General features: G+C 49.4%; 1 protein-coding gene across 3 annotated transcripts in view; it reads left to right on the forward strand.

The window, feature by feature from the left end:
- Positions 1 to 14,342, forward strand: part of UPB1 (beta-ureidopropionase 1) — a 20,351-nt gene continuing 6,009 nt past the window's right edge. The window contains exons 1-11 of one of the 3 annotated variants that reach the window (XM_061602834.1): positions 3 to 19; positions 577 to 653; positions 1,114 to 1,223; positions 1,573 to 1,747; positions 3,322 to 3,493; positions 3,655 to 3,742; positions 5,879 to 5,946; positions 7,606 to 7,767; positions 8,398 to 8,567; positions 11,980 to 12,061; positions 13,347 to 13,389. In XM_061602834.1, coding sequence (XP_061458818.1) covers positions 625 to 653; positions 1,114 to 1,223; positions 1,573 to 1,747; positions 3,322 to 3,493; positions 3,655 to 3,742; positions 5,879 to 5,946; positions 7,606 to 7,767; positions 8,398 to 8,567; positions 11,980 to 12,061; positions 13,347 to 13,389 — 1,099 coding nt within the window. In that variant the 5' untranslated portion in view covers positions 3 to 19; positions 577 to 624. Of the gene's footprint in view, positions 20 to 576; positions 654 to 1,113; positions 1,224 to 1,572; positions 1,748 to 3,321; positions 3,494 to 3,654; positions 3,743 to 5,851; positions 5,947 to 7,605; positions 7,768 to 8,397; positions 8,568 to 11,979; positions 12,062 to 13,346; positions 13,390 to 14,342 lie in introns of all 3 variants that reach the window. The other 2 variants (XM_061602833.1, XM_061602835.1) reach the window with 2 other exon arrangements.

Genomic DNA, 14,342 nt, shown 5'->3' on the forward strand with positions numbered 1-14,342 from the left:
TGCGTGCTCATCCTAGTAGGTGGGAAAGTGTGCATCTTGAAAAATCGCTGAACTGGCTTAAGCATGGCAGATACACCCCAGCATCCCTCGAAACACCGCCAGAGCCCGCAAGTCAGAGACTGCCCTGCAGTGATGCCCATGGACTATCCAGACTTGGGGGAAAGACTCCAGACAACCTCCAGTCCATACGACCAAGTAGCCCAGCCAACAACAGCAGCAATGAATGCACGCAAGGGGAGCAAACAAACTGTCATAGCCCTTCAGGCCAATCCCCCCCCCCGACAGTTCTGTCATCTCTGGTTCTAATGGGGATGATGGTTTTGTTTCTGACACCCTCCATGCCTAAATTAGCCACAGCAGGATGTTGGGGGGTGTCATTAATATTAGGCAGCCTGCCTTGATTATGCTGTTTTTCAACACCTGCTAAAAGCATTGTTGTTTAGGGAGGTCTGCCCAGGCATGTAATGGTGCTTGTTTGTTTTTAAAACTGTTGACTTTATCTCTATTTTGATTTGTTTTTCATGTCTATTGATTTTATCTGTAAATTTTTCATTTCATATTGTTTTATGTGAACAGAAGAAGCTGTTTCTTTTTCATTATCATTCAAGCAGAGTGCCTTGTTTGATGGGTCACGGCCGCTGTTTTGCTTCCAGGTAAGACTCCCCACTTCTTCTTCCAGCGCCTTCCAGCTAGATGGCGTCTCTGGGTGGTATCCGACATGAGGCCTACTCCGAGCAGACCCACTGAAGTTCATGGGCACAGCTAACTTTGGTCTGAGCATTTCAGCGGGTCTACTCTGAGTACAGCCTAGACTACAACCCTCTCTTTGGAGCAAGGGGCACCTTGAGATCAGTTACACAGGCACCTGCTGGTGGTGGTGGTGAAAGAGTCCTCCCCTCCTCTTTGGCCAGAAGAGGCCTCCCCAAACTTTCTCTGCCCATGGACCACTTGAAAACTGCTGATGGTCCTGCGGCTGCCGTAACCACTTCATGATTTCTCTGCCTGTTGTAGCAGTTGTAATGCACTTTGCTAGGTGCTGTATAATTTTCATGTTATGTTTATTGCTTTTTTCATTAATTATAGATTGTATTTTATCGTATTTGTGTTCCACAGAACACGCAATATCAAATCAACTGTAAGTAAAACTGAAAATCTGTATGAACGTGGAATGCATACATGTCATCGTGGGCCACAGCTTGGGAACTCCTGGGGGACCAGAGGCAGTAAGTATTGCTCTTTAAGGGGCCATGCTGAGGGGAGCTGCTCCCCGCCCCGAATACCTCCCCCCCCCCGAGCTCCTTGGGAAGAATGCCTGCCTGGCAGGGCCGCGCGGGGATTGGGGGGGCAGCCTGTAAACTACTCTCAACAGCACCATTCGCAAACTACACTTCCCAGGATTCTTTGGGCGGCGCCCTCAGGCCCTCTTCTTGACTGGCAGCAGGCGGTTATTTTAATCTTGAATGCGGCGGGGCGGCCAACCCGACTCTAATTGGAGGGCCGGATCGCCTTTCCCACCAATCGGGGCCCAGCCCGCCAAGCGGCCCACCTGCCTGTCCCTCCCTCTCCCCTCAGGGGCGGCCTCTGGCTGCTCGCCCGGCCGCTCTCCCGCCGGGGCGGCGGTCACTCCCGTCCTGGGCTCGACGAGGATGGCGGCCGGCCTGGACTCGCTGCGGGGATCCCTGGAGCGGCACCTCCCGCCCGCCGAGCTGGCAGAAGCGGAGCGGATTCTGTACGGGGAGGCCGCCAGGTGCGCCAGAACTACAAATCCCAGCAGGCGCCGCGCCAGCCCGGGGAGGGGGTGTCCTTTCCCGACCCGGCGCCCTTCGGCTGTTTCGGTCGCGAAGCTGGGGCTGATGGGAGCTGTAGTCCAACGCTGGCGGAGGGGCACCTGGTGGGGGGGAGCCGCAGACCCCCGCCAGGCTTCGCCAACTGCGCGCCCTTCAGCCGTGTTGGACGCCCATCAGCCCCTGCTTTGCATCCCAAACACCTGGCGGGGGAGGGGGGAGGAAGCCAGCTGGCAAGGGCTGGGTTGTCTGCGTGCTTCTCCTGACTGGTTTATTGCCCCCCCACCCTTAGCAGGTGCACAGGCAGGAATTTAAAAGGTGAAGCCCCCCTCCTCTACACATACCCTGCAGTTGTGAGTGGCACAGCCGTTAAAGGCAGGCGGAGACACCTGTGTGTATATGTATGTATGTGTATGCCCCATTTGATTCTCATAAACCCTTGAAGCAGTTTACAAAAATACCCCAATAGTCTTGGGGGCCTGGCAGCACTTGGCTGCGGCACCGATCATTTCACTGAAGTAAAACTGGAAGAGAATGAGCAAGTGTGGCCAAATGGCCAAAAGCTCTGATCCTTTCAAGGCTGCTGGCAATGCTGACAGCCTTCCCCCAACCTGGTGCCCTCCAGACAGTTTGGACTGCGGCTCCCATCAGCACCAAGGGCATCCCATGGCTGGCCATGCTGGCTGGGGCTGTAGAGAGCTGGAGTCCACACAAGGCTGGTCCAGGATGTGAGGAAGGAGGATGCTCATGTGTGAACGAGCTCACCTCAGACTGATCTTGTCTGCTTTTGAAAATGTGTCATGATAAAGGCAGCCCCATTTTTTTTTAGAGTTACAGTCCCAGTGCTTTCTGCATGCTGAAGAGGCCTGTTGTAAGGCAGCCCCCCTCACCCACAAGCGAACCCCAGCGGCATAGCAAGCTGTCTGCAGAGCCAAGAGCCTGCAGGGATGGGCACACTTTCTCCCTTAGCATAAGAACAGCAATTCCAAAGGCTGGTTCAGAAGAAAGTCCACAAGCAGATCACCTCATTTCCGTGTCTATGTTCTGTCACAGTGTGTTGTTCACAGAATGTGTGTGTGCCTTCCAGATCAAGGGGTGGATCCATCAGGAGGCTACCAAGAGGCAGAAGAAAGGCGAAATTCCAGCGCAGGGCCGAAGTCTTGTACTGAAACGTGAAATGGAATATTGAAGGCTAATTTGATGGGGATTGCTTGCTTATCATACAGTCTGTCCATGACAGCTTGTATTTAGTGGACTTTCAGTAAACCAGCCTGTCATGTGACAGTTTTGTGTGACCCCACTTATTAGTCATCAGGGTGACTTGCTCAGAGTTGCCTAAGGCGTGTGTGATGGGGAAGGCTTAAGCAAGTGGACTTTGCTTCTGCCAGGTCTCAGGCTAGTTCCTTCATGCTCCTTCTGCCCTGGCCCCCAATATTTCTTGGCTTCCAGCTGATGTAAAAACCTGTCTGTTGTTCTTTGGTGTGGGGCTGGAGGGAAGGTAGAGCGCTGTTGTCCTTCTGTGCTGTTGCTTTTCCAGGCCACTGGATCTGCCATTTGCTGCTCTGTCAACTGCTGCTGAAAGGAGGTTTGAACTGCAGGGCTATGCGTTTGGAGCTGAACCAGAGCAACTGAGGCAGCCGCGCATTGTCCGGGTGGGACTGATTCAGAATAAGATTCCACTTCCCACCAATGCGCCGGTTGCTGAACAGGTACCACTTCCGCTACCGTGTTAAGGCCACTGGTTACTGCAGACAGGGGTTCTTTCTCCCCCTTTTTCTCTCTTGGCACTTAGGTTGGAAGGTAAAAACAAGAGGAAAGGGGGCTGATTGCAGTGGCAACCCATTCATGTGTGAACCTTCTTCCACCCTAGGTAACCGCACTACACAAGCGCATAGAAGAAATTGTGGAGGTGGCAGCAATGTGTGGGGTAAATGTCATCTGCTTCCAAGAGGTCTGGAGTGAGTAGAGTTTTGTTTCACCTCCCTGCTTTAATCAGTGCTCAGATTCCCAGAATGATTCACCAGCCATGGAAAAGTCAGTCCTACAATAGAAAGAGTCAACATTTCAACAATTTCATGTTATAATAAGCTTCGTGTACTGAGAGAGCATGAAATAGCCCAGTTTAGTAGGACAGATTCTACTGTGACATATTCATACACACACACAGCCGTGTGAAGCTTTCACCTCCAAAATCTGCAGAAGTGATTTTGGAGTCGTGCAAGTCACGTGTGGCTTTGAACAGAAAAGCCTTGGTGGGCAAACTCCGTTCTCTGGGCACAGCCCTGGAGATCTTTTGTGTGTTTAAGAGATCAGTGCTCTGCCTGTCCCAAAGGCAGTCAAATATGGCTAACAGCATCACTATTAAAAATGATCAAACCATTAAAAATTCAATTACAAAACCTAAACTGCGAGATAAAGCGATCTGTAAAAGTAACAACAGAAGACAAAGCAATTACAATTAGTACCACACATCAACAGTACAAAACTGTATTGGAAAGATGTCATCAGACAGGCCCTTCTAAAAAGCAGTGTCTTTTCTGCTGAAGTACCTTAAGGGAGGGGGCCAGATGACCTTCCCTTGCAAGGGAGTTCCACAGTCTTGGCTTGACGACAGAGAATGCCCCCCCTTCCTGGACTTCAAGAATAGTTGGAATACATAAGAGGGTCCCTGAGGATGATCTTAATGAGTGGGAAGGTTCATACAGGAGATGGTGGTCCTGGAGTGTAAACAGCTTTAAATGTCCTCTCCAGCACTTTGGACCTAAAACAAAACTGGAAGCCAGTGCAGCTGTTCCACTGAGGGTGTTCACTTGCCCCACTGAACAGCCCTCGGTCATAAGCTGTGTGCTTCTAGACCCATGCGAGTTCCCAGAGGCTTTTCAAAGGGAGACCCACCCTTAGAGCGCCTTGCAGTCCTTGGGCATGAGTTCTCATGTGCAGATCAGGCGTAGCTGGTGCACCTGCCTGTGATGGGCAAAGGAATCCCTGAGCTAGAGCCTCCACCTGAGCCTCTCTAGTCCAGGGGTGCCCCCCCAAACTACAAATCTGTGTTTTAAAGAGAAGTGACTTCCATCCGTCACAGGCTGGATCCTTCATCCCAGATCAGGAGTCCTGCTGACTGGTTAAGCTTTAATTTGTTGGTCCGCATCCAGGTTCTTTGTTAAACCCCTAAATGACCTGAGACCAGGATCTCTGAAGAACTGTCACATCCCATCTAGACCTGTCCAAACACTGGCCAGAACGGGAGGCCCTGCTCTGCCCCCCTTTGCTTTGGGAGAGGGGTGGGCCTTTCCTCTGGTGGTTCTGTGGTTATGGAGTGCCCTCAAAGGCTGCCTGCCGCCTCTCTCTGTCTCTCCTGGCCTTTTGGTGGGTAGTGAAAATAAATTTATTCCCAGAGTGCTTGGAGAGGTCTTAACGAAGATTGTATTTTAATAGTGCTGCTGCTGCACATTTTTATTGCGGCGATGATCTTTTATACAGCTCCATGGCACACAAGGCATGCTTTGCCTGCAGAGCCCCCACCCCCCAGGGGCTGCCATATCTGGCTGCACCTCCACTTGAAAAGCAGCTCAGGGAGGGCAGATGATGCGCAGGGGGACCTTTTGTGCCTGGAACTTCAGGAGGTGAGGCAGTGCAGGGCAAGGCAGGCTAACTCAATCTGGCCTGCTGTGAGGAAGCGTCCAGTGTGCCTCTTGTATAGTCACACTTTATAAATTCTGTTAGTTACTTGGGCATTTTTTAAAATGGAAAACTGTGATTAAAATACCAGGAAATAAAAACCTACAATGTAAGGGGCCAAGTCATTGAAGGCCAGGGCTGCTCTCTGTGTGTCCGAGTGGCTTTTGTTTTGTTTTTTAAAAAAGTCCCCTGGAGGGTAGGCTTCACATTCGTATAAATGATTGAGCAACAGAGGAGGAGTTGATATGATCCACTTTTTTACTGAAGTCATATTTTCACTAAAATGGTTTAGTTTAACCAAATGTAGAGAAGCGCCCCACCACCAGCAACAATGCAAGGTGGGTGTGATGCTGCTGTTGTGTTAATGTCTTGCGATGGTGATTTTCTAGCGATGCCTTTTGCTTTCTGTACAAGAGAGCGGCTTCCTTGGACTGAATTTGCTGAATCAGCTGAAGAAGGCCCAACAGCAAGATTTTGCCAAGAGGTAAAGAGCTGAACTCCTGCCTTTCTGTCATTTGAGAAACTTCCTCCACGCTGCTGATGTTCAACTGGGACAGCATGCAATATAAAATATTTTACATATGATGGCCTTGCGTGTGTACTGCCCTTTTGGCCAAGTCGGTGGCCTGCAACCTGTGTACAAACCTGGAAGACCCTTTTTTAGAGCAGGGGCCAGCAACTACGTTTGGGGCTGAGGCATGTTGTAATCCCTGGCTGCAACCCTGAGCCCAGTGAGGCTGCTTCAGTCCCATTTACAGAGCAATCCTGTCTGAGCTTACTTGGAAGGAAGTCCAGCTGCGTTCAGCAGGGCTCGCTTCTGAGTAGACACGTGTAGGATTATGTTGTAAAGCAGCCTAACTGCTCCTGTGGTTTTGCTCTTGTGAAGCTCCTGCTCGTTTCAAGAAGGCTTGCATAGCACAACGTTTTGATGGATAGGGCCCCTTGTTAAATAGTGAGTGTCATGATTGCAGGTGGATGCATCCGCAGAGGACATTTGGGAAGTTCAGCTTCAGTTCTTTTGCGTTGCAGTAAAGGACTGGCTTTCTCCTTTTTTTGTTTCTTTCCCTCCTCTGAAATGATTTCCTTGCCCTCTGTTTCTCTGTGACCCCGCAGAGACCCCTAGGCCGTGGTTTGCATCTCTTTCCATCCTGCTGCTTTCACAGTAACGCAGGTCAAGCATGGGGTGATTGTAAATGGTGGATTAATTGCATCTTGGTGGATGCTGCTGCAGGCAACAGTCAGGCATGTGGGAAAGCAAAATGACACAACGGGAAGGAAGAGAACGTAATTGGATCAAAGGAGATGTGACTTATTGGTACTGGAACGGAATAGGAAATACTCTCTTCAAGGACCAAGGGCAGTGTTAGAATGCAGGCTGCTCTACGAGGGTTTTCCTTTGGGAAAGAAACAGGATCTGGATATTAAAAATAGTGTAATCGGCTTGTAACTTTTCTGGTCAAAGCAGTTCCTAAGTTTCTAATAATGAAAGTAGATCTTAGGGGAGGGTTATCCCAGGAAAGGCTGAGGTTGTGGGAAAGTGCAAGAGGAGATCCACTTGTGCAGTGCCCCCTTTACAACAGCCGTTAATTGTAAAGAACTGGCCCTTGAAGGGCGGCAGGGGGGCCCTCTGGAACAGCCTGGGGGTGGTATGGGAGGCTGCTGTGTAACCAGGGTGGTTGGATCAGGGACCCAGAAAGAAGTAGGTCCTAATTAGGTAGTTAAACTTAGTTTCTATGGACAAAGGTGGGATTGCAGCGAATAACATGCTTGAGGAGTCATTTATTTATTTAGAAACAATATATTTACATTGGCTATGAACAGGGTCTGGTGCAGAGGCTGCTCCCCTGGGTCACTCGTCTTTTAGCCATTTGGCTGGGGGAGTCTTCTGTGGGCATATTTTTCGTGGCTTTCTTTTCTCTTGGGGGTCCTGGCAAACTGGCGGATTTCAAGTTTAGGACTGTATCTTATATTTCTGTCCTGGTGTTTTATCCTACTTTGCTCTTACTTGATTTTACTGTTTATTTTTTGTGGTGTGAATTGTTCTCATTTTGTAAGGTGTCATGAGAGTATCTGCTGAAACACTGCTAATAAATTCCTTAAATGAAGCAAATAATCAAATGTGGCATAACTTTCATGGCTGCAGCTGGCCAGGAAGCATAACCTGGTTGTGGTGTCTCCCATCCTGGAAAGGGACGTTGCCCATGGAGAGACGCTGTGGAACACAGCAGTGGTGATCTCAAACTCGGGGGCTGTGCTAGGCAAGAGCAGGAAGAATCACATTCCACGGATTGGGGACTTTAATGAGGTGAGGAGCTTTGTCAGTGGGGAAACTGGACGCTCTTGCTGGACATTCGGTGTGAGTCCCACATGCATGCAGTTCCTGCCAGGTTCCAGTTTTAGAAGGTGCAGCTTGGTAATACTTGGGAATCAGTGTGCCTAAGAAGGCCAAGACTCTGCGTGTACGTCTAAATCACTTCAAAAAAAAAAAAAGGAAGAAGAAAGAAGTGTCATTGTAGTTCTGATTTCACTTTGAGGGTCCCCTGGCTCAGGGTGAGAGCACCTGGTTTGCAGGCTGAGGGTCCCAGGTTCAGCCCCTGGCGTCAGGTCGCAGCTGATGGCAAAGACTCCCTGCCTGAAGCCATGGAGAGCCGTGGCTGTTGCCAGTCAAGCCAGACAGCACTGAGCTAGATGGACCCCTCCCCCCGGTAGTCGTGCCTTGGGAAAGGCAGCTTCCCAGGTCGCCTGTTTTTCTAACGGTTAAAAGCTGCTGCATATTTTGGAACCCCTCCTCCCCTGACCACAGTTACACACAGCTGTGATGATGCCATCACTTGCCACCTGCTGGGCTTGTATTAAGCAGGCTAGTTTTTTGGACAGAAGTGTGCTCCAAGTGTATCATTTAACCACAAGGCATATGCCTGCTTGTGTTTTGCAGTCGACATACTACATGGAAGGGGACAGAGGGCATCCAGTGTTCCAGACTCAGTTTGGGAAGATTGCGGTGAACATCTGCTTTGGGCGCCACCATCCCCTCAACTGGCTGATGTACAGCTTGAATGGAGCAGAGATCATCTTCAATCCTTCCGCCACAATTGGGAAACTCAGGTACCATCAGAATCTTTTCACTGCAGAAAGTGGTATTAGTTACTTTCTGGTGCAGCTACTGGGCCACTTGCTGGGGAAATTATCTTTGATGAACTCCTGAGATAATTTTAAAAACTAAAATGTGGTTGTCTAGAAGCGAACTGGCAGTCTCTTGCTGTGTTGTAGTGCTGCCTTACCTCTGGGCAGGGAGAGAGTCTCTGCATAGCACCCACGGGTGCTCCTAGCTGAAAGGGTGGCAATGAGGAAGGCTACCTGAAATGTCAGTAAATCAGGAGTAGGGAATCCTCTGCCACCAACCCCAGATGTTGCTAAACTACAACTCCCATCATCCCCAGCAAACATCAGGAACAACTGGAGAGCCAAAAGCTCCCCACACTTGCAGTAGACGGGAGGCCACAAGTAGCGCGAGGAGTAACAAAGGGGGACCCTCTGACTGAAAGGAAAAAAGCAATACAGCCATTTCCCTGACACCCTGACTATCTGCATCTCAAAGTCCGACTGCCCTGTCCCAGCTGTCCTGCCCAGAGTATGGAGCTCGGGACTGCCCCTGAGCTGCTGTAAGAGGGTTTAGCCATTAACTGAGCCAAGACCGTGGGCAGAGGAGCTGTAGCAGGAGGGTAGCGGTTCAGTAAACCTTTCATAAAACGCCTCACTAATGGGTGAGAAAAATCTGAGTGTCAGTCAGCGATGATGCCTTTCCTGCTGGTGAAAGGAAGGGGGAGTGTGACTTGCAGAGGGAAGGTTGGTGAGAACTGATGGAGACATTTCCCCAAGTCCTTGGATTGGCTCAGAAAAATGATCCCAGTCCCCCCCCCCCTGGAAAAACTCACCTTCTTTCTGAGTTGATTTGAGGAGAGCTTGCCCAGCCGCCTCCAGTTGCCGTGTCTCAAAGTTCAGATACCGGCAGAATTGGACTTTGGTTGCAGTGTGCCAAGTGCTCCACTAAATGGCCTGCTGAGGGACATTAGAAAGGAGCCAGCTGGTGATTCTATGGCCTTTTTGAGGCATTTCCTGGTTTCTCAGAGTGGTTTTAGTGTGGCAATATTGTTGACTCTCTCCTTGGTTGCTTTATTGCTTTGTGAGGGTATAGTCTGAATGGCAGGAAGAGACTTCTTAGACCCTCTGCAGCACACAATCTCTGCAAATGACAAGCAAGCATCTGCTCGCTCTCTCCCTCTCCCGCCCCACCATATGCATGTATCTGCTGTTCTCTTCCTTCTGACCCTAGAATGATTCCTTCTGACCCTGCTTGTTGCCAAACTAGCCTTTTTGGTGGTGGCTCTCCACCTTTGGAACACCCTTCCATGAGATCTTAGTCTCACCTCTGCTTTGAATGCCCACACCACCACCATTTCTTTCTTCCTAGAAAACACTGTTAATCATATTTGTCAGACACAGGGATTTAAGGCATCATAACCAACATCAACTTGAATTCCCAGACATTGGAATCAATAAATATTTTTCCAAATTGTCACACATTGGGCTGGAAATGTCCTTGTACTGTTAGTCTTATTAGTATGAAAAATAAAACTACTGCATTCTACAAAAACCAAGCAAACAATAAAAAACCACCTCTCCTGTTTTACTTGTCCCTTGATGTCCTAGATTTGATGCTGTAAGCTTCTCTGGAATTGCAGTTTTCAACAGTTTTACTGGACCAGAGGTCTCTTTCTAGTAGTTGTTTGCTCTCCTACAGTTATGATACTGCATGTCTGGCAGCAACTAACCTGAATCTGATCCAGTCCTTAAATACAACATTCCCCCTCTATGAGACAAGCAGTGAAAGTAGGATGAATTTTGGTGGTTTTAACAGTTGCTTATGGTGTTGGTCTCCTTGAGTAGCTCATCCCGAAATCTCACTCCCACCACATATGATTATAAGTGCCCTAGTCATCACAGCCCTGCAGCAGTCTGGGAACATTGTACCAATCTTGTGTTTTAATCTCACTGGAGTACAATGCCAACTGTGGATTGTTTTTAATGTATTTTCTCTGACATATGCAGAAACCAATTACAGCAGTTTCACCTTCCCATTGACTAGGTAGATTTCCCCCCCCCATATCACCCTATCAACCTGCCTTAAGACCAATAACCTTTTCCATGGCATCTTCTATGAATGCAGAATATATCTGTGAAACAAACCACCTTGACCCATCCTCTGTGCCCAAAGCCAAGGCCTCAAAAGGTGTGAGATCTCTGGCAGGTTGCTCCCGAATCTCCCTGTCCAAAACAACAGATGTGATGGCTATTAAGCCAGTTGATGTGGGCATTGGCTAATCTGTCTCTCAGTTGTTCTTCCCCGAGTGGGCAGGTGTTGATACAGAAGCTCCTACGTCAATAAAGACACTCTCCTTCCAGGTCCCTGCATTCGCTCTCTTTAGCCACACTGTAGAAAGAAAGATGGGTTCGTATGGGTATCGGGGGACCTGCTTGGAATCAATTTAGATTGCTATGCTTTCCATACTGTAACCCAGGGGTGGGTGGGAGGGGAATGGACCTCCACTCTGCCGGCTTGTCAAGCCTTCCCCTTTGGTCCACCAGGCTGTTTTGGGGAGCCCCCACCCACTTGCCCTGCACCTATGTGGAGAGGGACTTCAAAGGAACCGCCTGGAGTCCACTTGCTCCCGACCGCTGGGCAGCCTCCACTGAATGGCACCGCTCCCCCCTCCCAGCACTGCTCGTTGGAGCTGCCTGGCACGGCTTCTTTTAGTCTCTGTGTGGGGAGGCTTGCAGAGCAGGAGTCCGGCAGCACCCTTGTGCTGCAGTGCCCAAGCTTAGGAGCCCCACGCAAGGGATTGTGATAGGTGGGCGGGACAAGCCATCTGTCACTTGTGCCGGCCTGATGACATTGTATGATAAGCAGGCAGGTTGCCCCATTCACCAGCTAAAGCGCTAGGCTCTGGAGCCCAAGACGTTCCCTGTCCCTTTACTGTTTTTAAATAGACTCTGAAGACCTTTTTTATTTTGTCAAGCTTTTTCCTTTTTTAAGTTTTTCACTAGTTTGTTTGTTTTAACTGATGCTGTTTTTAATTCCTACTTGTAAGCTGCCTTGCTGAGGACTTTGCCTTAAAAGCCGTTTAACGGTTTCTTCTGTTGGTTCATTCTGTTTTTAACCAGTTCACTTTCACTCCACCAAGGCTTATGCATGAAAGCCTTCTGGTGCTAATTAGCGGGGTGGGGGTGGGGGGGAGGAGGAGGAGTGTCATTTAGAGTTTCTTTCTCTGGGTGGAGATGTCGAGGTCAGCTGCGCTGTTGCCAGAGCTGGGAAGCATCCCCAGAGTGCTTCCTTGGAGCTGCCTATCCCAAGAGGAAAGGGTGGCCTGTCAAAGGGTGTCTTTCAAGGGATGCTGCAAAAGCTCTGAGTTCTGCTTTCATAAGTGGCGGCGTCTGTTCTTTTTTTTTTTTTTTACAGTGAATCCATGTGGCCCATTGAAGCGAGAAATGCAGCCATTGCCAACCACTGTTTCACCTGCGCCATCAACCGAGTAGGAACGGTAGGACCATTGTCGTACTATTATTTATTTTTTTATTCTGTTTACATGCCAAAATGGATTCTAAGCAGTTTACTAGAATAAAATCAATTATAAAATTTACTCATCAGTAAAATGGGCAATAAAATAATTCCATCAAAGCATTAAAAACATTCATGATTAAAATATGTAATAACAAAACAAAACATCCATAATTAAAACATACAACTTAACAAACCAGTTAAAAAGCATTAACAATTAAAACAATTAGGGAGTTGACGTTCAGGAGAAAGCGTCCCTAAAGAGGCGTATTTTCAAGATCTGGTGGAATGGCAGGTCTGATGGCGCCTCTCTTTCTTCAGCAGGGAGGGTATTCCACAGCGCTGGTGCTCCCAGTAGTGTGAGGCTCGTAGCTCAGGTGCCATCACTTAGGATCAAACAGAATTAGATGGCAGCATTAGAATGCCAATGTAGCGTTCCCGCATTGGGATGCTTTTGGGGAAAGGGACTCCTTAAAAGTTATCCCTCTCAGCAGTCCGCCCTGCCTCTTTAAGTGGCTTGTGGATATCCCCACCCCGTTTGCCAGCTGTGCACCTTCCCGGCGGCCTGTGGACTTCTCTGTTTCTGGGGAGAAAAGGTAGGGTTTGAGAAGGTGTTCCTTCTGGGTGGCCCAGTGGCCCTAAGCGAGTAAAAATGTTGAGTCATCAGCAGGAGGTCTCATGCAGCATCTGCTTGTTCATATGAATACGTCCCAGGCTTCCCCTGCTGCCCCTTTTGGCTCTCTGGGTGTTTGGCCCTTTCACGCTGGGAGCAAGTTCTTTGGTGGTGAGGTCACGCACACTTGCCCCTGGCACTCTTGCTGGCTTCCTGCTGTCCTGGATTGGGGTGGGGTAGGGGTGACATCAGAAGGAGGTGAGACTGTCAAAGGCTCTTCCTTCCCTGCTCTGTTGGGAGCATATAGCACACACTCTCGCAGAGAAGGGTTTGCCTTTCAAACGCATCCATCAAGAAAATCAATAGACTGGACATGGAGACAGGCCGCCCTAGAGGAGGCAAGCAATGCTTCACTTGAAAGCCAGACAGCAGCGCTGATTAGATTTGAAAGGCTTCTTGGATAACAATGGGTTCTTGTTCAGCATTGTTCATTTCAGGTTTTTCAGATTGTTGGTGGCGGTGGGGAGAGTGGAAGAGGCTGCCTGGGGCGAAGCAACACTGCCACCTTCCTTTCATTTTGCACTCGGCTGCTCTCGTTAGGGTCACTTGACTCATGAATCCTCTTTGATGATGATGATGATTCTGTTTCTTGCAGGAAGTTTATCCAAATCCTTTTACATCAGGAGATGGTGGAGATGGTATGTGTCTTTGTTTTGTTTTGTATGTGCTGTGATGCTTGATGAGGCAATTCCTTCCCTGCTCTTCACCACCAGCAGCCCCAAACTCTTGGAGGTGATTCTGGGCAGGACTGAAGCTCTCGATGCTTCTTGGTGATGATAGTTTGCTGATTGATGGTAGTCCTGGGGAGGAGAGGAGAGGCCTTCAGATCTGCTTTTTCTTTCTGGAGGTGTGACAGTGGAAAGATGCTTCTCGAGCACCCATGAAAGCTGTGAAATTGTTCACGGTGTCAGCCAAAAGGACTGAAAAATCATGAATCCTTTAATGTTTAACAAGTGAAATGCTGCATTTGTATCTAATAACGTGTTTGTTCTGAGGCCACCAAATATGGGTCTGAAGAGACAAATACTGTATTATTTAGAAAGTTGTCTTAAAAATTGTGGAACTCCTTGTGAGCCCAAGGGTTTTTTAGACCTGTATTGCTCAAAGAGCAGCTTCCCTCCCACCTTCTCCTTTGCCCCCAATGCAGGGGGGGCAGGCGGGAAGCACAGCTGGAGCAGCACCTGCCTTTGGGCATCCCTGCAGCGAGTCCCAGCGGCCCCTCTTTTCCATCCTGCCTCCCCCCCGGCTGGGAATTGGGAAGAGAACAGATTGAAAGGGCCGGAGAGCCCCTCCTGCTCCTTCCAGCCCACCTCCACTGCTGTTGGGGGACAATTCCTTACCCAGCATCCTCCTGCTGCCCCCTCTGGTTTTGACAAGAGGGATCTCAGCCATGGCACATTTGTTGGCCAACTCTTTCTTGCAAAGGATGATCCCAAAGAAATGAGCTGGTGAACGTTGGCTGACTATGCCAGTGGCAGACATGCCTGCGCCGTCCCCTTTTGACTTTGCTGTGGGGACAGGTGGCGCTGAGGCGGGAGGTTCCATGAGTGGGCCCAGCGTGGCAGCAGCCGTGAACCCTCCTGGGTGCTCA

This window comes from Rhineura floridana, chromosome 19 (genome assembly GCF_030035675.1).
Source record: "Rhineura floridana isolate rRhiFlo1 chromosome 19, rRhiFlo1.hap2, whole genome shotgun sequence".
NCBI lineage: Eukaryota > Metazoa > Chordata > Lepidosauria > Squamata > Rhineuridae > Rhineura > Rhineura floridana.